At 47.6% G+C, this 26,421-nt stretch overlaps 1 protein-coding gene across 4 annotated transcripts in view; it reads left to right on the top strand.

The window, feature by feature from the left end:
- Fhl2 (four and a half LIM domains 2) overlaps positions 1-24,122 on the top strand; it is a 70,946-nt gene extending 46,824 nt beyond the window's left edge. For all 4 annotated transcript variants that reach the window (XM_038344274.1, XM_038344277.1, XM_038344275.1 and 1 more), the window contains exons 3-6: positions 7,793-7,967; positions 16,638-16,807; positions 19,502-19,688; positions 23,537-24,122. In XM_038344274.1, the coding sequence (XP_038200202.1) occupies positions 7,793-7,967; positions 16,638-16,807; positions 19,502-19,688; positions 23,537-23,688 (684 nt within the window). In that variant the 3' untranslated portion in view covers positions 23,689-24,122. The remainder of the gene's footprint in view (positions 1-7,792; positions 7,968-16,637; positions 16,808-19,501; positions 19,689-23,536) is intronic.
- The last annotated feature ends 2,299 nt before the right edge of the window (positions 24,123-26,421 follow it).

Genomic DNA, 26,421 nt, shown 5'->3' with positions numbered 1-26,421 from the left:
AAGGAGTAGGAGGAATAGACTGTTGTATCAAACTTCCTCATCTGCGGACACCAAGGCCAAAGCTCAGGTGTTATCTCTGCTCAACTAATAACGATAGCAGATGTTGCCTGGAGGGTTGATTCAGGAGCTCCAAGCACATTCACTGGCCAATCACTGGCTTTCCTCCTCAATTCAGAGGGAAACATCTAAGCACTAATAGGATCGCTACCAATTCTCCCTATCAGGATGCAGTTTCCTACTTAATGCTGAAAAGTTTTTAAACAGAAAATCTAGGAGGTCCTTGTTTTGGGGGACTGCATGGGTGAGCTCTGAGGTAGACTCTGGTCCTCCCACGCGCAGGGAAGACCTAGATGCCTGTCTTGCATCTGAGAAAGTTTTTGAGCACCGGTGGAGTAGGGGGCTGTTAGGAAGGGGCCAGTCTTCTGCCGGCACGATGCAGGCCTTGCCTACATCCCGTCTGGACCCTTCTCTGCTAAGAGTGCTGCGCCGTTCTTCCTTTTATGGCCTCTTGCAAACTTGATGCTTACTCTTTGGAATGATTTTCGAGTTTTTTTTTTCCTTTCAAAAATATGAGGTTTTTTGTTGGGTGTGGTGGTTCGTGCCTTTAATCCCAGTCCTCCAGAGGCAAAGGCAGGTGGATTTCTGTGAGATCAAAGCCATTCCAACTGACATAGCAAGTTCTAGGCCAGCCAAGGCTACCCTCTCTACAAAATAATAATAACAATAGTTTTAAATAGTGTATCAAGTCAGTACTCTCCAAATTTGGATGTTTAAGCTCATTTTATTTATTTATTATTATTATTATTACTGTTGTTGTTATTATGACTTTGTGTTTATGTGTGTGACCGTAGGTATATGGGGGTCATTGTGTGTTTGTGTAGAAGTTAGATGGCAACTCTTCAGGGAGTCTGTTTTCATCTGACTGATGGGGCCCAGGGATCAGGCCTATACACAAGCTTTTATGTCGGATGAACCATCTCTTGGCCCGATTCCTCAAGTCTCAATGTGCAAGCCACGCCATGCATACTCTGTCCATAGACTTTGTAATGAGCACAGACATCGTGGGTACAGTAATGCCACTTGTCTGCCAAAGTACATTCCAAGATTCCTGGACCCCTGACGTTATGATTTCTCCAAGCACCAGGACACCCTACAGTCAGCATGACAAGAAGTCACTGCTGGGAGCCGCATATACAATGTGACAAAAGAAAATTCGTGCCCTGTCTGGGACAAAGTGAAATGTCTTGAGACGTTGTCATGCTTCTCAGAATGTGTTGCAACTTAAAACTGAAGACTCATCTATTTCTGGATTTTCCCATTAATAATTTTGTATTGTGGTTGGCTTAGGTGTCTGAGAACATGGAAAGTAAGAGTGTAATAAAGGGTGAATATTGGATTTATTTGGACAAATTTTAAAGGAAATTCAATAAATCGGGACCTTCAGAGTGAGGAATGAAGCTGGGTTCTGTCAGAAAAGACCTCGCAGCTCAAGAAGGCCCGGCAGCATCCTTCAGTGGCGTGCATCCTTCAGCTCAAGATGGGACCCGGGAGCCGCCCTGCCTGGGTTGATGCCTGGTTCCATCTTCATTCAGCAAGCTCTGTGACAGGAACCAGCTCTGGCTCCTATGAGCCTCCTTTTCCGTATCTGTCAAACAAGGTTGCTTACCTCACAGAACTGTCAGGGAAGTTAACAATGTGAGGAAATTCTCCTTCTCTGGGATGCTGTGTGACAGTCATCCTTTCTCCTGCCCTCCATTCCCGCAGACTTCATTTTTAAGGATCTGAAAGAATGTAGTAGAAACAGGATCACCTAATAGTCTCAAAGCAGAGCTTCTTTTCAGCAGGCTGGGCATAGTTGGTGAGCAAATCCCCTTACTCTCTGAAATCAGCTTGAGAAGCAGTTAGTTTGGGGAAACGGCAGCCAAACATTTCCCAGGTTAGGTGGAAGAGTATGCAGAGGAACTGTGGAAAGGCAGCCGGGTGCAGTAGGGCCCTGCTGTTTAGAGCTACCTCCAGCTACGTAAAGGCCCAGCAGAACTCTAGAGTTCAGCTGAAGTCCCAACACGGGCATATTTGGAGGCAAGCAACAAGCATGTTCACAATTGGGAATGGCCTCAAAGGGAAAACTATAGTCTGAAAAGAAGTGTTTGTGCTGTTCTTCCGTGTATAGCAACATTTTCCTGCAGTTCATGACCTTCCTGTGGGCTCAAGATTAGCCTTAGTGGTTTTCTCTTTGTTTTCCTGGGAAATAGTAAAGGTCTTTCCCCTTTTTCCAATTTCTCTAGAAAACTTAGTCTCTTTCCCTCCCTCCCTCCCTCCCTCCCTCTCTCCTTCCCTCCCTCCCTCCCTCTTTCCAGTGTTGAGATGAGCATAGGGCTTCATGCATGCTCACCAAGTTCAAGCTGCCCCTCCCCTCAACATTTAAGTGTCATTGTCATTGTCGATGCTCATGATGCAGTGTGGTCCTCAGTATCTGGAAGAGACCGGGTGGTTGGTAATAAGACATGGAGATCAAGTCTCTTCTACGGAACAGTATAGCATTTCCGTGTAACTACACACAGCCTCCAGCATCCTGTAAACTGTCCACAGGCTGTTTGTGATATCCACTGCAGTATAGATACTATGTAAAGAATTGTTGTATTATTTAGGGACTATTAGCCCACCCCCACCCTCAAATTGTACGTGTTCAATCCAGATGTTGTTTTAGTTTTGAATCTTTTCCATCTGTGGTTAATTCAACCTCAGGATTCAGAATCTGTAGATATCTGAGTCATTTGTGCAGAACAATATAGAAAAAAACTGAACTAGCCAATACTGTCCTAATACTAATCATGAAAACCAAGGTTCTGTTTGGAGCCGTGAACCTAAAGAATGGAACGATCACTTGGCACCCCGTCTTCCTGATGAATATGTGGCGTGTAGTGTCAAGCGTTGGTCAGCTCTGACCTATCATCTCAGGTTTTTTGAGTCGCGTTTTTGAACTGCCTCTGAGCCCCAGGGAATCCTGGGACTAAGTAAGACCTTGTCTCCCACTAAGACTCAAGACACTGAAACCAGGCAGGCCTGGAAACCGCTCCGCTCTGAAGCAAGTGCAATGCACAGTCTCAGTCACCATCTTCGCACCGTAAGCTCATTGCCCACTTCCTGGTTAGTACCGTAAGCAGAGAGATCAGGAAGAAGATGTGACAGCGTTATCAAGTGATCTCAGAGCACAGCCTGAGAAGCCCAGGAAGAGCCCAGTGGCCTGATAAGTGATGTACTGTATGGCTTTGCATGTGTGAGTCTGAACGACACGCATGAGGTTCTGTGTTGGCCACAGCTTTCTCGGGGTAGGTGAGATGTGGACTGAGCCTGCAGCTGAGCAGCGTTTTCCAGAGAGGAGAGACATAGATGGAGGCGTAAACGGGTGGGGCTGGAGCAAGCCAAGGCTTGGTGAGCAGGTTGGGATCAGTTTGGAAAGGGCTAATGCCGATGTGCCACCTAAAAATCAATCAATCAATCAAACAAACAAAAACGGGAGCAGAGTTTGGTTTGTTGAATCAGTGAAGGTAGAAATCTAGGATGCTGGGGGAAGCATCTAGTTTTTTGCATCCTTGTCTCGAATCTGCTCATGCATAAACATAAAGCTTTGTCTCATATGGTTATTGTATGGCTTGGAATAGGCAGGATGAATTTAGAAACATATTTTTAGACTATAAGGGCCGAGGAAATTTTAAAAGCACTATACGGAATTAGAGTGCTGGAATTCTTCCTGCGGGAGCTCTTAAGATGTTAAAATTTTTTAATGGGGTGTGGTGTCTCATGCCCAGAACCCTCGCACTTGGGAGGCTAAGAAAAGAGAATACTTAGTTTGAGTCTTGGTCTCCACAGTAAGCTCAAAAACAAAGAAACAAACCAAGAAGGCACAAGAGAGAAAGAACGTCTGATTTTCATTGCCACCTTCCTGTGGAAATTTAGTACCAGTGAATGATGTTCAGACCACCGCTTCCATGACTGCTGATGAGCTAGCATTCACTGAGCAGTCCTGATGCTGCAGAAACCGCTGCACGTGCTTTAGGTGTATTAAGGTATCCTCCTGCCACAGCCAATAGCAGGCGCCGCCCTTCCAGTTTTCTGGTGAGAAGTCTGAGGTTGAGAGGCTCAGTGGTTGCCCTCAAATAAGTCACTGGTATATGGAGGATCGTGGGTCTGGCTCTAGGGCTCCATAATTGTTGAGTCTCCTGTTTCTGGGATCTCAGGAGTACCCAGCCCATAATAGCACTCACCACGTAAAGCACGTGACACCAGGCTCTCCTACTGCCTGCGCATCACACGTACTCTGAGTCTGGGAGGTCATCACCCTCTCCACCTGGAATAGGGGACGGGCCCATTCCGAGCCTCCTACCCACCCATCCAGGACCTGCCAACAATGGTGATGCAACCCTGTTTAGTGACGTTTTTTTCTCTCTGGTCCACTGCTGAATTTAGGAATATAATCAGAGGTTGATATTTACCTTCAGAGAAAACATGTCTGTCAGAAAGGGTTAAGAGCGATTAATAGGCACCATACTATTCATGGCGAGTGTGTGCGTTCATGCATATGCACTTGAGTGCATGTGCAAGACAGGCAAGTGAATTAGGAAAGCCTCGGGAAATGCATCCCAAGATCCCTGGTCGTGGGAAGGCAGCTGGGAGTGAGTGCTCTGCCTGACTCTTGCTGGGCATCCTGTGTTCTCTGCATGCCTGGCTGGGCTCCCTGAGTGGGATGGGGTGGGTTTTTTTGTTGTTTGTTTGTTTGTTTGTTTGTTTTTGTTTTGCTTTTCGGCTCTACTCTTTGGCAGTCTGAAAGGCAGGGCAGCATAGGTGGAGGCCAAGAACAGGCCCTTTCCTTCTGGTCCACGGGTGAGAAGTCAGAGTGTCCTGTCAGGAGCTGTCAAGTCAGTAGGAGCTTTGGCCTTGGGCATGTCCGAAGTCCTACGTTGATCCTTCTGTCTAAAGGATGCGACAGTGCTCATATTTATTTTTGTGTCACATGACTATCAGCAAGGCAGTCTTTACCCGTTGCGTTTTCATGGCAGAAGTGTTCCCTGTGGAAAGGACAAAGAGTTTCTGCGGAACCTTAGAGCGTTCAGTCAGCTTTTCTGCAAATGTCTCATTACATCAACGCAAAGGACTCTGTCCTTCTAGGGACTCATTAACCAGGGTAGGGACTGGTGACATGTGGCAGCTTCACTTTCATACTCTAGTTTTTTAGGTTTCTCCCTCTGTTTCTGTCATTTCTGAAGGTTGCCCCCAAATACAACTTTCCTGAATCCTTGAGGTGCTTTGAGTGACATGCCCCCCTGTAAGTCTCAGGCATTTGAACACTTGGTTCCCAGTGGATGGCTGCTTGGGAAGGATTAGGAGGTGTGGCCTGGGTGGAAGAGCTGTGTCACTGAGGGCCAGTTTAAGGTTTCAAAGGCCTTTGTCGTCTCTACGCACTGCACACCTGCCTCCTACTTGCGGTTTTGAGACGTGAGATCTCGGCTCTCCTTGCCACCAGGATTTTGCTCCACCATCCTGGATTCTAATCCAGTAAAACTTTAAGCCCAATGAAATACCTTCTTCCCTAAGTTACCCTGGGCATGGTGCTTTGCCCCTGTGAAAAGCAACGAACAAAACTCTTGTTTTTCTTCTCGCCAATAAAAAGTGACAGCGTGTGTGTGCGCGGTGCCCGCTCCCTGAGCAGAGTCGCCCACCAGGTAACCACAGCTCAGCTTACAAAGGTGGCTCTGACTTTGCTGCCTCGCTTCTGACCAATGGCGGCCTACCATGGGAAGAAGTGCAACCTTCCCACCAAGAGCCCTCCTTATCCCAGTAGGGTGACTTATCCCAGAGGAAGGCCAGCTAACGTCTGCAAAAGCGACCTTCCACTGACCCATGCCACAGCTTTGAATCAGGATTTGAGCCCAGAGGCTGATTTGGGTACATGCCAGCTGTGTAACTGTGAGCAAGCCGAGGAGTGTCTCTGAGCTTCAGCACTAATTACCTTCTAGGTCTGTGTAGGATTGTGACCTTAGCACACAGTCCCAATTATCAGCAATAGTGCAAATTTCTGTGGTTTATTTTTTATGTCTGTTTTATTTTCTCTGCGATTTGGACCCCTGATGTGTTTTATTTTGAAGATAGGGTATATGCATAGAGAGAAAACAGGTTATATCCAATTCCAAATGATATACTATAGCATGTGATCATATATATATATATATTTATATACATATAATGGTAACATATACATTGTGTTAACTTAGCAGTTTGTAATGAGTTAACACAGAGACCTGTGAGTTCAAATTAAAGCAGTTTATACTTTATTTCACTTAAAAACTAAGGACATGTGATCTCCCCCTGCCAAAAAAAAAAAATCTAAAATATTTAAGCATTAAACCTGCAAAAGAGAGGCTGGGCCTCTGCTCTCCTACTCTCATTATTCACAGGCTTGTGAGAGACCAGTGTGTTTGTTGGTAAGCTGTGTCCCTGGTCCCCTTCCTCAGAGGACCAACCCACTGACACTTGGGATCTGGGAGAGAGAAGGGTCAGGGTGTCAGCAAGAGAACTGCTGTACTTTGTTTCTGTTCTGAGTTTGGGTTGGGGACACTTAGGGCTTTCTAATCAAGTCCACTAGATCTGTGTTCACACCCCCTCCTTCCCCTGGGTGTCACTCTTAAGTGTGACCTGGGTGCAGCTCACAACGCTTGGGATGTTTGCTCTTGATGCCCTCTGCTTGAGCAGAAGTGCCCAGGAGATTTTCAGCTGGAAGTTCACCCAGGAAACATGGTAGCTTCATCTTCTGTTTCTGCCTGATAGATGTATGGATGGTGGTGGAACAGAGACTTTCTAACGTGAATCTGGGCATGACGGCTGTGGCTTTGCTCCGTTTTGCCGCTTTCAAAACTCTAGGGCCCATGTAGACAGGGCTTTTCTCATCCTTCAAGCAAGGTCAAAGGCAGCACAGAGTCAACAGGATTTTCTCCCCTGGACTCTTTGGTCCCCGCTATCATTTACTAAGGCCTCTGCTTCTCTCTTCTCAAGGCTTTCCCCCTATGTGTATTGTTGCCATCTGCAACAAAGGTAACACAGTGCAAACCCTCACCTCTCTCCCGCTCAGAGGCAGCTCAGTGCCCCCGCCCCCAGTGCTGACCCTTGTCTTCCTCTCCCTGTGCCCTTCTCATTCCCACACTACAGCCTCACTGCTGCCCCCTACAGCCTTCAGGATGAACTGAACTCCATGCTCACAGGAACAGAGCCTGACTCATCCGGACATGAACTTTCTCACCCTGGGCCTGTTGCCCTCAGTGACACGAGATCTGACAGGCACCTTGTCTCCTGTCTCTCCTGTCCCACAGCTGTCCACACTGATCCTCTTTCTCCTTCCTGATCCACTTCCTGCTGGCCCCAGAACCTGCCCTGGAGCCTGTGTCTGAATGCCCCAATACCCAGGGTCTCCCTGCTGTGCCTGTGACCACAGTGGCCCATCTTCTGAAGATACTTTGTACAGGAAGGACAGTTTGCAAAAGCCATCCTCCTTCATCCCCCTGCATCTTTCACACACATGTGCACACGTGCGCACACACACACGCGCACACACACACACACACACACACACACACGCACATGTGCACACATTCTAGCACTGTAGCATACCAAGGCTCCCAGGCTCCAGCCCACCTGTGCCCTCATTTGTCCTGAGGGCTTCGCTGTACCCCTGTGCTATGATGAGTTAGACAGCAGCTGCACCTTTTCTGTCCCACCTCTGACTGTGTGTCTGGCTCTCCAGGACTTGTCCTACAAGGACCGGCACTGGCACGAAGGCTGCTTCCATTGCTCCAGATGCGGAAGCTCGCTGGTGGACAAGCCCTTCGCCGCCAAGGAGGAGCAGCTGCTGTGCACCGACTGCTACTCTCACGAGTACTCCTCCAAGTGCCAGGAATGCAAGAAGACCATCATGCCAGGTCAGAACACATGCCTCTCCCACGCGCACATGGCGCAGGAGGGCCTGAGCCAGTCTAGTGATGTGGGACTCTCACTTGGTCATAGACACTGGTAGTGATACTTCAGGGCTGTCCCCTGAACTACAAAATGTGTTTAGTGACCTAAGAGGTGGGGTTGGTAGCACACACCTTTAATCCCAGCACTCAGGAGTCAGGGCCGGTAGATCTCTGAGTTTGAGGCCAGCCTCGTCTACAGAACTAGTTACAGGACAGCTAGAGCTATACAAAGAAACCCTGTCTCAAAAATTGAAAAAAAATGCAGGGGTGTGGGATCTCTAAGTAGAACTTATGTTCAGTCACCCCTTGGTATCTCCAGGCATTGGGTCCAGGCACCAACAGACACAGATCCTTAAGTTCCCTATGAAAATGCCCAGTGCTTACATAGAGCATCTTCCCGTGTATTTAAAATCATTTGCAAGTGCTATATGAACACCGTTATATTGTGCTGTGTGGAAAATAATGACAGAAGTTGATATAAATTCTCTATGGAGACAATTGTTTTCTTTGGGAATTCTTGATCTGCAGCTGGTTGTCAATAGCTAGAGAGAACTGACCGGTAAAAAGAATGCCGGGCATTCCCTGGGAAAACAGTTCCTCCTCTCCCTCTCTTTCCCACTACATGTGTTTTCTCATTCGGCCCTGCTTGCTGAGTTTGTACTCAGTGATTTCAGCAACTATGACTTGTTACCTGGGGTGTCAGGACTGGCCAAGTACTACAGATTGCTTAGCTGGAGTCCCAGAGCCCCATCGTCTGCCTGACTCATGGAGTTATGTCCTGAATAGACAGACATCATAAAAGGACAGAACCTCAACTGGGTTAAGAACTAGGCATAATGATAAAGTGTCTCTTTTTTCACACTCCCCCCTTTTTTGGTTTTGTGAATGAAAAAGAAATCTTTACTTTTAAAAAGTGAGGAAACAGCCCAGGTATTGAGGTACTCATCTTTAATCTCAGCATGCCAGAGTGCCAGAGGGAGAGGCAGACAGATCTCTGTGAGTTAGAGACCTGTCAGGGTAAGTTAATGAAAATATATGGAGGGCAGGTGTAGCTCAATAATAGAGTGCTTGCCTAGCACGTGGGTTTGATTACCATAACTGCAAAAATACACACAAATACACATGCACAAATACGGGATTGAAGAAGCAAATCTTAGCAGATACATGACGTTAAAATGGGCATTAGAACAGCTCAGAGAACCTGGCCTAGGATTCTGGTGTCACCCCATTTTTTTAAAAAAAAAGGTGGTACAGGCATGGGGTAAGTTCAGGAGCCACCATGAGAAATAGCCTTTGCATGACCTATTAAAGGCTGTCCAGATTCAAGTTGCCTGGTTCAGCCAATAAAAATACAGGTCTTGGGCTGGAGAGATGGCTCAGACACTGGCTGTTCTTCCATTCCCAGTAACCACATGGTGATTCACAAGCATCTATAATAAGGATCTGGTGTCCTCTTCTGGTCTTCAGGCAAAACACTGTGTACATAATAAATAAATAAATCTTTTTTTTTAAAATTTTTTAAAAATGCAGGTCTTCACTTACTTTAAGAGCCAGGGAGCTTTTAGTATGTGTCATACATGGCTGCTGAATAGCTACACAAAGCCGGCAGAGAGCTTCCATCCCTGGAGTGTCATTAGGAAGTATAGGCCCTTCCTGAAGACTAGGTAGGCGGAAGCACCAGTAAGCAGGTCACTTGGATTCAAGGGGGATGGCAAGCTGACCGACGACAGAGACATCTGTGAGCAGATAGGATTCAGGAAAACGTAACTGGGTGCATGGGGAAGGTAGACAGAGCCTGTGCAGACAGTGGTCCAAGCAAGGCCATCAGGCGTCCTCTAGTGGAGAAACTGTGTATAGACAAGAGAACTCAAATTGTTTACAATTGACTGTTAGCAAGGTCCTGAACCTGGTCAGTCGGGAAGCTGAGGCAGGAGGAACAGTGCATTCCAGGCCAGCCTGGGCCATAATGCCAGATTCAATGTAAGATAACTAAATAATTTAAAGTCTCAAGACATCTTCTTTGGAATCTTTTAACTATAGGGAGGGTTAGAATCAAGGGGAAGCAGACACATTGAGAAACTTTAGAATCACCAGGTGTATCCACTCTGTGGCCCACAGGCTCTGTGTGTCCCAGAACAGCCACGGATGCCAGCAATGTGTTTGTAGATCACAATATCATGTTGTCAACTGGTGACACACCCCTGAGACCACCGTAATATTAAGTCACCGCTAAAGTGTGTATGAGATTTTAAAAATGTAAATTAACCTTGGGATTCTGAGTTTTAAAGTACACATTGAGAAAGCGTGATTTTAAGTTGAAATTTCTTAATGTGTTAGCTATTTTAGCACTTAGAATATTTCATTATTCATAATACCCATAATTTTAATTTATTTTTGGTACTACTTAAGAATTTGAAGTTTGTTAATCAGAGAACTTTTAAGTAGAGCTATCAAATATATTAAATTTGAAAGTGAGGTTTAAAAGAAATTCAGTTCACCCTACTGGTTACTGAGACCAACATAAAGCTATTTTAAAGTATTTTTCTTAAAGAATCATATTCGGTGGCAGGTATGATGGGGCACACATTTAATCTCTGCCCTCCATCGATAGAGAGAGGCAGATCTCTGAGTTCGAGGCCAGCCACTTACATGATGAGTGTCTGTGTAAAAGCAGAAACAAAAGAATCAGATTCGACTGAGACCAAACATTTAAGACCAATCTGGAAAATATAAGCATTATGATGGGGGAGGGGTTGAGAGAAAGCTCAATTAATCCTCCTACCTCGGGCTTCCTAGCTGCTGGAACTGTAAGTATGCACCCCTGCCTGTCTCTGGTTGAAGATGTTTAACTCCATTGTGCCAGCGGAAGCATCAATGAGGCATGTGAAAGTAATTGACGTTGGAGCTGGGGAGATGGCTCAGTCAGAAAGTGCCTGATTCCTGTCACCCTCATAGGGGTGTCTGAGCTGCGAAACCTCCATGTTGGAACGGCAGGGGAGGTTGGAAAGGGGTTTAAGGAGGGGCTTCTGTAATAGTGTTCACACTGATCCTCTGTAGTGTTCACACTGGTCCTCTGCAGTGTTTACACTGATCCTCTTCAGTGTTCACACTGGTCCTCTTCAGTGTTCACACTGGTCTTGAACAGTGTTCACACTGGACTAACCAGGCGGGCATTAACTGACACCTTTAGTCTCTCTCACTTGTTGACTTATTCATGCTTTGCATGTGGCAAGCAGGCTTCCTCACACAGTGGGAGTGACAGCAGGACAGTCCTGGGACCATTCTGTGGCCACTCTTACTGCCAGGCAGCTCACAGGAAGAGCAGTGGTTGGTCACTGGGATCAAGTGTGTACCCAGGCTCCAATTCTCAGCCACAGACGTGTAGTGCTCCCCCATGTGGCAGAGCCATGGTGAGCTCTTCGTGGGGACTTGCATTTTGTTGGAAAGATGTTGTTGCCCTTTATTTGTGGTCTGTCTGCCCCACCTCGGATACGATAACCATTTCTACCAAGGATAATAATCCATTACCACAAGTCCCAGAAGCTGTTGAATCCTGAAAGAAGGACAGGCTGGAGATGGAGTGACTGCCTGTTCTCCCTGGCTCTTTCTAAATGTTTGCCTTCACTGCTGGCCCAGGAACGTAGACGATCTGGCTGTTCAGTGCTGGCGACAAGAACTGTCAGAGAATGTGTCATCCTGTGCTAAAACACGATACAGAATCTGGAAGATGCCGGCCAGTGTTGGCTAGTCAGTGCGCCCAAAGTCCCCATGACAAAAACAAGGTGGACAGCCCCTGAGGGACAACACCTGAGGTTGACCTCTGACCTCTACACATATGTGTACACATGCACACACACACATAACACACACACACACACACACACACACACACACACTTGGGGGATATGGGGAAGTCCAATTCGAGTCAAGGGTTTTGAGTTTGTAGTTTCAACTTTAAAATTTAAAGCACCCAACAGAATAACCGTATGCCATTGGCAGCCAGGTCCTATGGATGTGTGAAGTACATGATACTCAAGAGATAATTTAGAGTCCCACTGTGACACTTGGTACAGTGGATGCTTGCGGCCACTGCACGCCACTGCTGCTGGGCTATAGCCACAGCACTCAAGCTCCGACCCTTCTGTGGGAGAGCAGCTAACCAGCTACACTTTTGGGATTTTGTTGTTGTTTTTGGCTTGCTTTGCTTTTGGCAAAGAAGAGATACTGTACCGTTCTGGGTGACAGACCGACATATGGGAAGTATTTGGAGAAGATATGTGGGACGAGAAGTGTTACTTCTCCAGAAGAGATAATTAGACCTTTGGTAAGGTAGATTCTTATTGCTATAACACATTTCTGGTTAAAACGACTTTTAAATGACGGTGATGGAAGCACCCAGCCTGAAAGCACAGCTGGGAGGAATGGGGAAGGCAGAGCTAGCTGCAGAACAATTCATGATGGTTAAATTCTAGGCTACGTTAGTTAGAAACTTAGGGCCCAAGAGGGGTATGACAGTGGGCATTGAAGCATCGCCCACCAAAGGCTGATCCTTCTCACATCAATCATCAACCTATAGACCGATCGGATGGGGGCACTTTAGTAATTGAGGTTCCTCTTCCCCAGTGATTCTGCCTCATATCAAATTGATAAAAACAGACAAATCCAACACCCAGCACATGAGTCTATCTTAAAAAAGAAAAACAAATTAAATCTCTGATAGTCTTCTGGACAAGAGCCCAAGAAAGTCAGTTTGCAGTTCCTCTGGTGGGCAGGGTCCCTCTAGATCCAAGCCTGCAGCCCAGCCACACAGCCGCAGCCCAGCCACCCTGCTGCAGCCCAGCTACAGTCTCTACTTCCTCCTATCTCTGTTCTCCCACTTTGACTGTTTGAGCTCACCTCTGCAGTGGCCCCACCACCTTCTATGTGACTCCTGCTGACTGGTCCCTCCAGTTTGCCTTGCCCTTCATGCCTAGAAGACCAGTGCTAGGGTGCTAGGATCTTTTGTGCCTAGGGCTAGGCAGACAGGTCCTGGGGAAGTAGAGGTACAGAGAAGGGACAAGTGTCATTAGAGAGCCGCTGAGACAGCATCTTGGTGAACTACACCAGCATGGGTGCAGGACAAGTGAACAAGGAAGCCTACATAGGCAGGGTGGCTCATGAACATTGTGGTGAAGGTAGACACAGAAGGCACAGAGCCCTTCTGCTGTAGTGAGTACACACAGTCTCTCTGGGAGGGGATAGAAGAGCAGTCCTGGGATCCATCCCAGTGAGACATCCCTATGTGGTCCATTGTGCTGGAAGAAGAACCTAGGTGTGGCCAGGATCTTGGTCTGCTCACCAACCAGGGAGGGCATGGTCTGCACGAGTCTCCTCTACCAGTGCACAGTTAAGTGGGTCATGCCAATCAGAGAGACTTTGAAGTCAGGAGCAGTGCAGCTGATGGGACCGCACCACACTCATGTCCCCCTGTGCACTGCAGGACATTTGCCACAGTACTGACCCTCTGTGCTCAGCTCCCCCTGAAGCCTCCCTGATGCTGTGGATGTCCTTGCTGAATGGCAAGTGAGCCACAGGAGATCAGTTTGTTTTGCTCCTCCCTCTGCGCTGTCAGCCCAGAACATACCCTGGCTGCTGCTCTGGATCCCTCACTCTCCCCAGTAGAAATGACAGTTCTGAAGTCACAGACTCCCGTGGGGACATCGCCTCTTCTCCAAACAACTCTTCAAAACCCATCTGCCCATGATCCATTGAAGTGGTTTGGAAGTCTCAGTTCAAGCGGATGTTGGAGATGTGAACCCTCAGTGCCAGCCAGGACCTGGCTTTTTGATATTTTCACCCGACTTTGAGACAGACCCAAGACAGGCTGTTAGGGAGTGCAGAGGTCAAGGGACTGCCTCTTGTGATGGTGGAGAGTATGACATCTGAGGGGCATCCCCAGACTTCAGCTTCCACGAAAACATCCAGATTCCATGGGGCAGCAGGCTGGAGGCACACAGGTGATCTCTGAGCTAGCCCTGAGATTTCCTACCCTGGAGGAAACCTTGATCTCTGCTTAGAAGGTCTTCAGCTGATTGGGTGAGGCCTCTCTGTTGTCAGGGGTATGATCTGCTGTGTTCTAAGTCTACTGGCTGCAGCCAGTCTTACCCTCAAAAACCACGCTCACAGCAGCATCAGGACCAGAGGATTTGGTGTTTTTGCTATTTAGCATTTAAGAGACAGGATCTCTCTGTACTGCCAGGCTTTCCTGAATGAAACTCCGGCTCAAGTGATCCTCCTGCCTCAGCCTTCCGAATGGCTAGTACCACAGACATAGCTGTACCTAGAAATGGTCATGATTTGACCACGACTCACTGTTTACAATCATTACTTAAAGTACTATACCCTGTTAGATAAATGTAAAATATCATGTAATAGTCCTCGGTGTGCCCCTAGCCACCTGCGGCACAGATGTCTCCTAACCAGCCTTCCAGCCAGCTAAAGCAGAGATCATATTTTGCTGTTTTGACTGAGAGTTAAGGAGTGGTTCACAGCCACTTGTCATCCAGTTCCTTTTGTCGGGTCTGGAGCAGTGGGCCCTCCAGCTGCCTCTCTACATTCCTGGGGCCCAAGTGAAGTCTGACGGATGTGCCATTACCCAGCCCATATTCAACATCCTTTATATGATCCTCCCAGCTGAAAAAAGGTCTCCCGTCGAAGCCACAAATGCCAGATGTTGTACTGCAGGGAGAATCCCCGCACTACTCTAGCAGCTGAGACAAGAGGATTGTGAGTTCAAGGCCAGCAAGGGCTAGATAGCAACATCTTATCTATCATTTTTTCTTTAAAGCCAGAAACATGTTGTTTTTATGCAGTTGCAGATAACACGGTCTCTGCCACAAACTCAACTATTCTGCACTGTTGGAAAAACAAAAACCCAACCAGAGATTATAAAAGTAAGTGGATGGACTCGGCTGGGCTCTACAGAGACCCCGTTTGTGGGCTGTAGGTATACCTCAGCCGGTAGGGTCTTTCCTAACACACAAGAGGCCCCCTTAGTCAATTCTCAGTACCATAAAACAGACATAAACCCCATTGAGGAAACAGACAGCAGCATGGGTCTAGCCCACAGACTGTGCTGTGGGCTGCCCCTGAGGTATCACATGTAAGAGACCCCACTCTCCTTCCTCTTCACATCCTTTCCCAGTCTACCGCTTCATACAAACGGTCCTCGCACCCAGCTTTGGTTATGTTTTAGCTCACTGTATAAATATGCGTCCATGGTGGCGGTGGCTATGAAAATAAGTCAGTCGATAAAGACAGTGTTAGCTGCTGGTCAGGGCTGCGGATGAGGGAGTAAACAGAATGTGTTTCTGTTGTCTAGGACATGCTGACTGATTGGAAGAGGGAGAAATACCCAGTGGCAGTAGTGATCCAAGAGTAACTTATTTCCAGTTCCTAGCTCAGTGTGGAGGACCAGAGGAATCCATTACAACGTGGGCCTCATGGTCAGTTGCACGCGGCAGGTGTGGCAGGAGTGCCCCCCTGCACTGGGCCGGAGGCTCCAGATCACCAGCTCCATGGGCATTTCTTTTATGTATTGTTATTTTGTGGGTCTGCTTGTGTGCACGTGTGGGGGGTACGGAGTGTGGACGGGGCATGCACATGCCACAGTGCTCTTGTGGAGGTCAAGGGCACCTCTTGGTTTGCTCCTTCTACGGTGGATTTTGGGGATCAGTCTCTGATTGTCGACTCTCCCAGAAAGAGTTTTTACCTGCTGAGCCACCTCAGTGGTGCTAGTGGTGCTTCTGCTCCACTGGAAATCAGGGGGTGTTGATTAGTAGAAGCTCGACAGGAGAATGTACAGGATCCCCTCCATCCTTAGCAAGTATAGGCTGAGACCCATCCATAGTACTCACCCTGCATTTCCTCTGCTTTATGATAGAACATAACGTGTAAACTGGACATGGTAATATTAGGTAAAGTTATGTGGACCCAAGAACTGTGCTACCATGATAGCTGGTCTTGTCACTGAGGTGGGTGGGTAGCACACACACTGTGGATGCACAGGGCAATAGGACAGTGCCCGTCCTTAGCAAGACTGAAGAGGGGAATGTGGTACCTCACCATACTCCCCAGAAGGATGTGCAATTTGTTTTTAATTGTTTATTTTTTTTTATTATTTGTATTGCTTATTTCTGAAATTTTCCATCAAATGTTTTCAGTTTGACTGAAGTTTGACCACAGATAACTGAAACCATGGAAAATTAAACTAGGGGTGTAGAAGGGGACCGTTATCATCCCTACATGGCAACCTTCACCAACGCCACCCCGTAAGAATGAGCTAAGCCTGTAGTTATCATCTATGTTTTGTAAAGCAGAAAAGCATTCAATGTCTGTTTTCATTTAACATTTCCAACCACCGTATCTAAGGTAACTCTCAAGTGCCTACTACATACCCATTGTGTCCTAGGATCGCATGTAAAGCGTTGCATCTAAAGGCAGACTAGGAACTATCTCCAGCTAGAGGCAAGCCTTTGAGAGAAGGAAAGACTAGCTGTTTCATGAAGCTCAGCGGTAGCAGGCTCTGGAGGCACATCACTGGGACCCCAAGCCAGCCTAACGACATCTGCTGCTTTCTCTTGCCTCCCACTACAGGTACCCGCAAGATGGAATTCAAGGGAAGCAGCTGGCATGAGACCTGTTTCACCTGCCAGCGCTGCCAGCAGCCCATTGGAACCAAGAGCTTCATACCCAAGGAAAACCAGAACTTCTGTGTGCCCTGCTATGAGAAGCAGTATGCCCTGCAGTGCGTGCAGTGCAAAAAGGTGCTGAGCTCCCCCCCGGGGCCACTCGAAGTTCTCATTTGCTCGAACTTCTCATTTCCCTTCCTTGGCCTGGCTGCCGTGAAGGAACACCTATCATAGCTCCCTGCTTAGAGGGTGTGGCCATTTTTGCCTTGTTTGTTCTTGTGGGTGTCTGTGCATTAATCTATTGGGTCTGTGATCCGGTCTCTGTTTCAAAGAGATGAGCTCTGAGAAAAATTCATGCCTTCCAGAACATTTCTGAATGTTTATGGCCTGATGGTGGAGGGAAGTAAAACTCCCTGTCTTAACCTCTCTTTGTTCTGCTGATCTGAAATCAACAAGAGCCACAGAAGGGGGCTGCCACTCTCTCCCACATACAGCTCCATGGTGGCGACATTCCCAGGGCCTCACTGCCATTAGGACTTCTGCCAGGCTGTTTAAGTTATGTCTTTCCCCTCCCCGACTTCCCTGCTCACCTGTGCCCTCCCCTCCCCGACTTCCCTGCTCACCTGTGCCCTCCCCTTCCCCATTTCCCTGCTCACCTGTGTCCTCCCCTCCCTCACTTCCCTACTCACCTGTGCCCCCTTCCTCCCCTCACTTTCCTGCTCCACCGGCCCACACCACATTGATGGTTGTTCTTTGTTGAACACTCCCGTACTTTAAATCCTTGTTTCTTCTGGGATATCTTTCTGCTGTGCAGCTACCTCTTCTATCTTGGAAACAGTTTGGTATTTTTCGGCGAGGCTTATCTTGATGTGGTGGGGGAAGCTCCCATGTGAATTTACCCATCATGAACTCTGTCAGCAAGGCGGGTATCTCATTCTGAACTCCTTGTTCACTTACGTGTGTTTGATGGCCATAGAATCTATATGTGAGGCCTAAAAGTCTCTTCATTTGTACTTACGCACAACAAAAACTGATCTCTGTTTGGAAATCATTGACCTGAGATCCGCCCCATGGTCAGGCCTACAAACCCGTAGGCACCCCTATAATCTCCACATTACAACACCCTAATGGCATTCCCTGCACCTCCTCTGAGTAACTCCCTCTGTTACACGCCCATCCGTGTGGTTGTTTTAGTTACTGAAGTGCAGGTGGCACAGCCTTGTGGGGTGCATGCCTTTGTGTATGTGCTCCCCAAATACACTCAGGATTTCCAAGCCAGAAACATCCCTCCTCAGGCAATGAAAGCCGTGGAGATCCAGGAATTGGGGGGCCAGACAGGACACATTCAAAGGCTGGATTTTAACCTAGATGGAGATGACTGTGCAGCCAGTGGGTGTCTTGATACATGTCCCGTGGGACAGGACAGATTGTTCACAGAGTAGGCAACAAGAGAAACCAGCTAGGCTGGGGTGTGGAGACTGGGGGTGCTTAGGGAAGAAATCTCTGAGGAAACCATGCTGAAGTGAAGCCGAACCTGCTGATGGGGTGTGAAATAATGGGGTGGGAGGTTGTGAGGAGAGCTGAGGGAGAGGGTGGAAGGTACGAAGAGAGGTGGGGTGGTGAGGGGCTAATAGAAGGGGTGAGGAGAGGTGGGGGAGTGTGAGGTGTAGGAGACAGTGGGAGTGGGATCCAGGGCACCGGAGGAGAGCCTCCAGGCAGAGGAAATGTCACCTCACAGATCCACGCCTCCTGAATCTCCTCAGCGCACGGAGGGCCAGAATATTTTCCATAAATCCTGTCCCTGGCATGAGGGAGTGACTGGCCAATGGTCTCTGATGGGTGGCTTAATGACAAGAGAGCAGGGCAAAAGGGAGTCCCGATTCTTCCTGCCTTGTCATTAGCCAGCTATGACTTCATCCTTGAGCAATGCTTGGGTTTCGGTCGAGTCCTCTGTAGCACGGAAATAGCATCTTGCTGCACAAGCGTCATGCAAGAACCCCGGAAACTGAGGTGTGGCCTGGAGTGTTTCCATCCCACCTTCCTTCACTTCCTCCACTGCCCGTCAAGCTGAGACTTTCTTAGACTCCCCCGATCTCTGACTCCACTATTCACCCAGTGTTTAAATTCCTGCGAAAAGCAATATTTGAAAGCGACTAGATACAGTTGAGGAATGGAGAGCTGTTTGCCACTCTGCAGCTTTCTTCACAAACCTATGTCTGGAAGGGTGAGGATAAAGGTTCCCAGAATGCTGGTCCCTTCAGGTCACACCAGCAGATATACCAAGTGTCTTTAATCCTCTTCCTTCCTGATCCTCTAGTTACTGTACAAGCTGGGCACGGGGATAGAGCTGGAGAGGTCACTGCATGCTGGTATTTAAAGAAATATTCCACAGAGATTTGTCTTCCTTTTTATCAGTGCAATGTCATAGCTAGAAACTATGAGGTGCTGAGGTCTTTAGCCATGGCTCTCTCTTCAGCGACAGGGCTGCTCAGAAGAAAGTGTCTGCATCTTCAGTGCTGTCTCTGATGCTGACCTTACCACTGTACCAGCTTCTTGTTTGGGAAGGTGACAATGCCCCATAGCGCCCATACCTTCTGTTCCCCTGCACTAGTGACACCTAAAGACCCATCGTCACTAGGGAGAAAACCAAGAGCAACAGCGGTAGGGGGGATAACACAAGGTGCCTGAGGTTTGAGGCTCCTTCACCCCTTCTACAAACCAGACATTTGCAGGGGGCCGGGGCTATCTCACGTTGTCTATTGGCAATAATGGTGACAGATGCCTACCAGAAACAGGGCTGGCCCTGACTCTCGCATTTGTGTCCTCTAGCCCATCACCACAGGAGGTGTTACTTACCGGGAGCAACCCTGGCACAAGGAGTGCTTCGTGTGCACTGCCTGTAAGAAGCAGCTGTCTGGGCAGCGCTTCACAGCCCGGGATGAGTTTCCCTACTGTCTGACCTGCTTCTGCGACTTGTACGCCAAGAAGTGTGCTGGGTGCACCAACCCCATCAGTGGTAAGCATTCCGGGAAGGCCGCTGCCAGGGATAGGCACCGCAGAGGCCTAGAGTGTTAGCATGGGTGTTGTTAGCATACCGGGGCTCTGCTCTCAGTCTACCTTTCTGCCCCCCTGCTGCTCATCCTTGGCACACTGCTTGTGCTTTGGCAGATTACTGAAAAGTTCCCCTTGCCTTGTCATGGAGAACCATTGGCCTCTCGTTGAGTGTTTCTGCTTGGGTCTATGAGCCTGTTATAATCACGTGAGCAAAAATGTAGGATTCATTTCGGCCCCAAGAGCAGACTTGGCATGTGGAAGTGTCCATGCCGGCTTAGTGAGACTTGTCTAACCACAGACCGCAGCTACCTGGAGACACAGGGCACATTGTGAGTCGATCGTTCGTAGCACAGTGTCCAAGCTGTTTGACAAACTGAGATCTCAAAATGTGCTTGGCTGGCCGGCCAGTTATCTGGTCTAGGGTATCAGACATGCTGGAGATACTGAAGGTGGAGACGAGATGGCTTCAGACGAAACATTCGCCATGTACCAATCAGTGACCAGGTGGGGAGAGAAACTCGTGAGAGTTCTGTCAAATGGAGGAATGTTTCTTGAAGTGGATTTTCCAGCCCAGTTCATTTGTTCCATCAGTTCTAGTTTGCTTGTTTTTGCTCTGATAAACACTGTGATCAAAAGCAACTTGTGGAGGAAAGGGTTGATTTCCTCTTACTGCTTACAGGTGAGCATGAAGAGAAGTTAAGGGTAGGAACCTGGAGGCAGGAGCTCAAGCAGAGCCAGGGAGGGGTGCTGCCTTCTGGCTTGCTCTCCATGGCTTGCTCAGCCTGCTTTCTTGTATAACCCAAAACCACTCCCCACATTAGGCTGGGCCCTCCTCCCACACTCATCATAAGTCAAGAAAATGCCTTACGGCCTACTTGCCTACAGGAAGAGGTTCCCTCCTCCCAGATAAACTCTAGGTTGTTGAGTTGACAAAAGGCTATACCAGCCCACCATTGTGGGCCCACCGTCAGCAGACATGTATGTCAAGGAACAGCAAGAACTTTCCCCTGCAGCTTTGCAGGGTCTTTACACACTTGCACACCACTGTTCACCTTTACACAGACACACTTGCACACCACTGTTCACCTTTACACAGACACACTTGCACACACTGTTCACCTTGTCTAGAACCAAGTCGCCTTGGTCCTACTGACCTTTCTGGCTGACAGGACTCTGGAATGTACCCAGAGCTCACGCTTTATTTACATGTAAAGTTAGAGTATATAGAATCGTCACGTTTTCCTTTGTCAAGACATCTGACTCTAGCGCCCACATGCTCCCAGTTCCTCGAGATTAGGTAGGGAGGAGAGCAGGGCATCTTTCAGCGGCACGTCCATGTTTGCTGCTGTCTTCATAACTTCTGCTCGGGGAAACATCTGCAATGCTTTTTAATCTGTGGGAAAACAGCAAAAATGTGAAGTCCTTTCATATTTGACAGGGATGTTCGTGCCAGTTGTGGTAGTTTCTGGAAAAAAAAGAAAACCTCTAGGAAGAACGTGGTTCTTCCTTTAAAACGTCAGAATCAATTCTCTGAAGAGCACTGATGGATTTTCAGAATCATACAGAAGGACTGTGAAATTGCAGCTGAGATGCTCTCTCAGCCAGCTTTCCAGAGACTTACACACCAAGCTTGGACGAAGCATCAGAGAGGTCTCTAGGGTGTTTCCTCTTCAACACCATTCACACTGCTTCTGCGAGTAAATTGGAGACCACTGCAGATCTTTATGTGCCGCAGCAATGCCCACTTGTCATCCACAATCGTTCACTATTTACCCACACAGGTTTGCAAGCATGTCTAGTCTTTAAAATTGATTTACAACCTCAAATCAATACCCATGGTGCTCTTAGTGACCCACAGATGTGCACAGAGCGGCAGTAGGTTTGAGGTCCCAGGCATCTGTGTTTCTGGTTGACACTGGACAAATGAAGCCCCGGCTCTGTGTTCTAGCTTCCTTGCCAAATAAGTACATTTTTGAAGGCACATCCAATGACAACGACATGGGTGTTTTCCCCCACCTTTTTCTGACTGGGGAGATAGCATTTCCCTATAGTGCCCCTGGGTGTTAAAAGACAATATGCCTTAACAAAGGAGATATATTAGAGAAAGTTCATTCAAGTGTCCTAGTGTGGCTGGCCACAGTTTTAATACCAATAACCATTATTATAAATTATATAAAAGTGTTTCGTATTCCAAGAGAAGCACATGGAGGGGGAACATCTTTGAGTTGGCCTGCTGAAACTTGATGGAGGAGTTTAGAAACCTACTCTGTCTTTCTTAGTTCAGTACTTGCTAATTCAACCTTGTTAAGGGCGACTAGGTGACTCAGACATGCAGAAAAGTTACAGTGTCAAGTCTGAAGCCTCGATAGGGTTCTGCCCAGGACCAGGGGCCAGGCACTGGTTTTTAGGAACACGTAAGGCAATTTATATGTAAACTAGATACTCATTTTTTTTCTTGTGGTTCTGTGGATCAAACCTAGGACATCACACACACTAAGCAAGCACTGTGCCATTGTGTTACACCCTCAGCTCCAAGAACTTGCTTTTTTTTTTCCCTTTTTAAACAAACAAACAAACAAAAACTCCACAAACTACTCAGGGAAAGAAGGCTGATGAGGTTTGCTGGCTCATCCCTCCATCATGAGCAGAGGTGGCCTTTGGAAGGACACGGACACTTCGTTAGAGACCGCTGCTAAGACCTAGCCCTAGCCTGACTTGCCAAAGAGAAAAAAACTTGACACTCTCCCGGTGTGGAAGGGTTACAATAGGAACTACCTGGTGAGACAGAGTTGTGTAAGTCTGAGAACGGGTGTGGGTGTGGCTACTTTGTCAAAGTATGGTTTATCACACTGGACTCTTGATATCAGAAATTCGTCATCTAAATTTCACCAGAACACATGGCAACTGTGTCATAAGCCCATGTATTCCATTCTTCTTGGTTGCAGAGTGGCCACCTGTCGCTGATAGCGTAATCAGCACCCTGTGTACCTTAAACATCTCGTGAGGACTAGTCAAACATGAGTCACCAGAAAGGACAGAAGTGAAACTAGTTAATATGCTTGTTTACCAATACTGGAGCAGGGCTGTAGCTCGGTGCTCAAATGCTTCCACGGCATGCCTGACCCCGGGCCTGCCTCCAGCACTGCGCAAAGATAAAACCGTGGTTTTGCTCAGTCCTTGAGTCTTTCAGGGTCAGCTCCGGCCTGCGACCCCATCTTCCTTCATTGTACTGTACCCCTACTCACCGAGCCCCTTCTCGCATCCCCGCTCCTGATCTAGAGCTGGTCCCAGGGTCACCCCTCTGCAGGCTGCTCCTTCCCTAGCCATTGCTGAGATGATCACACCTCTCTTCTCCTGCCTCCCCACATCTACTCCCTTTGCTACAGCACCCAGCAAAGGCACAGGATCCTGTTCCCTTTTCTCGTGGGGAGCAGGTTTCATTTCAGGAGAAAACAGATAATAATCCAGGAAACAGCAGGCACTTTTCTTCTCACAGTGCCGGGGTTGGAAGCCAGAACCCCACACTCAGTAGGCAACAACTGAGCAACACACCTAGCCCAAGCAGGCACGTCTTCATAGCGTGTTATCACACCCCTGTTGGAACCGGTTTCTGTGCCCGTCCTGAGTTCCTTGAGGCTTTGTAGGATTGATGATTATATGTGAATTCCTGGCTCTCCGTCACTCATCTGAAGGTCGCATGTGCAGTAGGCACAAGGTTGAAGCGGATCAAACTGTAACTAACGCCTTTTTTCAGCTCTGTGGAGGCTGGTCACCTGGAGACGCCTCACCCTGTGTTTTTCTTCCGCGCAGGTCTCGGTGGCACGAAGTACATCTCCTTCGAGGAACGTCAGTGGCATAACGACTGCTTTAACTGTAAGAAGTGTTCCCTGTCCCTGGTGGGACGCGGCTTCCTCACGGAGAGAGACGACATCCTCTGCCCCGACTGTGGGAAGGACATCTGAAGGCTGCGCGGAAGCCGCAGCCTGTGACGCGGAGATTCCGATGTTTTCTTTCTTAACCAGGCAATGCTGTGTTCTGCTTCCCACCAGCCACCGCAAGGCTTTCTCTCCCTGTCTCAGCTTTATGTTAATTGAAATCCTTTAGCTCTCTGCACCCCTTCAGTCCTAGCGGGGACTGTAAACCCTGGATGGAAAGATGACCTGGAAATTTTTGGAGATACGAGGCAGAGTAAATGAAAAAGTGCTCCAGCGTGTCTTTATACAGCATCCCTCTTTCACTGCCTATTTAATTTTTAAGTGCAATTAACATTGTTATGAATGTGTTCTTAAGGGAGAGCTGGGATTTGCAGCTTTGTAACTTCCTTTTTGTGTACACCCAGAGTAAGATTTATGTGACTTAGAATAAAGTTATTCAGAATAAAACCTTTGGCCAAGCACAGTGTGTAAAATCATGATTAAATGTCGGGGTCTCCCTTCAAATAACCTTCCTAATGCTGTGCCCCTTTAATATAGTTCCTCGTGTTATAGTGACCCCCGACCATAAAGTTATTTCATCGCTGCTTTATAACTGTAATTGTGATGCTGTTATGAACTGCATTGTAAGTATCTGATATGCAGGGTATCTGATATGTAATATCAGATATACTTTACTGAGAGGGCCAGTGACCACTGCCTGCAGTGGGTCCCAATGGGTCAGTATTTGGTGAATATTATTGGCCCAGCAGCTTGGATTGGGGCAGCAGTATTCATCAAAATTCTGCCACACTTTGTTTCAAGAAAGCCTCCGGGCAGCACCTTACTTCCCGATGCTAATTTTTCTCCCTCCCAAGCTCTCCTCTTGTAACACAAACGTTCTACATTAGATGCATGAATCTATGCTCCATAATATGAATGGCAACAAGGCTAATGACGGGGAACCCAGGTTTCGAGTCTCGCTTTCGGTAGCAGAACTTGGCTATATCCCATCAGCACAGATCTGTGTAAGCCAGCAATTCTCAACCTGTGGGGTCTTGACCCATTGGGAGGTGGTTGAATGACCTTTCCACAGGGGTTGCATATCAGATATCCTGCATATCAGATACTTACATTACAGCTCTAAACAGCAGCAAAATTACAGTTATGAAGGAACAATAAAATAACTTTATGGTCGGAGGGTCACCACTGTAGGGGCCTTTCATCTGTATTTTAATAAAGTTTGCCTGAGGATCAGAAAAGTAGAACAGCCACACTGGTCAGCCTTACAGACCAGGCAGCAAGGACACGCACCTTTAACCCCAGTAGCCACACTAGCTTGCCATCGAAACCACATGGTAGTGGTGCACGCCATTAATCCCAGAACTAGAGAGGATTATGAAACAGACAGCTCTCGCATAGTCTCATTCTGAGATTCCTGAAGGCAGAATCACTACTTCAGACTGAGGTTGAGGTAAGAGGCAGTGACTGGCTGTTTTGCTTTTCTGACCTGCAGGTTGAGCCCCAATTTCTGTCTCAGTTGTTTTTTTTTTTTATATATATTAATCCTGCTTCACATAGCAACATGAGGAACTGTATTAAAGGGTCACAGCATTAGGAAGGCTGGGAACCCGATTGGCTGCCTTCTCATGCACCAAGCGAAGACACAAGTGACTCGAGCCACAGACAACACCAGTTTCTTTCACATCCTCAGCCCAGCACCCTAGCAAGGGGAGACACACGGAGACACTGAGATCTTCAGGGTGTGTGTTTGTGTGTGTGTGTGTGTGCATGTGCACAGATGCTTGAGCCTCCCAAGTGCTGGAGTTACAAGGTGGTTTATTGTATCCAGCTCACCTTCAGGCTTTCACTAAAGAGGAAAGACAATAGGCAGCAGCCCCTGAAAGAGTCCTCTGCCTAGTGGCTGAACTAGGACACGGTGAGCCAATCTGTGTACCTGACCATGCATTCATTTCTCTTTGGGATGGCAACATGGTAACTTTTCTCCCTCTTCTTTCGTAAGAAAAGACAGTATGATACAGAGGCAAGCTGTACAAAAAGAAATACCTCTGTTCAATCATGTAAAGTCAGGTGTTTTTTAATGGGTACAGGATGTCCTTTCATTTTATTTTTCACAATATCAAACATGTATATAACGTATATGAGTCATTTTTTTACTCACAATTTCCTTCTCTAGTCCCCTTCCCACTCCCGCTGAACCCCGAAAAGTCTTCTCCTACCTTCATGTTATAATCCACCTAGTTTTGCATGGGTGAGGTTATTTATTCAAGCGTGGGCAATTTACCAACGGCTATGCTACTGAAAAAAAAATTACTCCCTTTTCCAAGCAGTCATTAATCACAATAGTTCCTCAGCGAGGGGTGGGGCCTTATCAGTACCTCATCCCTACATGGTGGGATTCTGAGGGGCCCCATCATGTGCTGATAACCAGAACTACTGATTTCATGAGGACAACAGCCATGCTATTGTCAGAAAGCAACATTTTCTGTCAGTCCTTCCTGTCCTCTGGCTCTTAGGTTCTTCCCTCTTTTCTGCAGTGTTTGCCGTGATATGGGTGACCATTTAAGGCTGAATACCCAATAGTCACTCATTCACCCCCTGCTGCATTAATCATTGCCCACTGCAAGGCTGAGAGCAATGCTAATCTATGGGTATAAACAAATATTGAGAAGGCAGTTTGATACCACACGCCTTTAACCAAACAGCAGGCTCTCCACTAGTGCTTATGACTTTCCCACAGACTTTTCAAGTCAGTTTCTTAAT

Source organism: Arvicola amphibius, chromosome 9, assembly GCF_903992535.2.
Source record: "Arvicola amphibius chromosome 9, mArvAmp1.2, whole genome shotgun sequence".
NCBI lineage: Eukaryota > Metazoa > Chordata > Mammalia > Rodentia > Cricetidae > Arvicola > Arvicola amphibius.
This window is presented reverse-complemented; position numbering and strand designations above follow the sequence as displayed.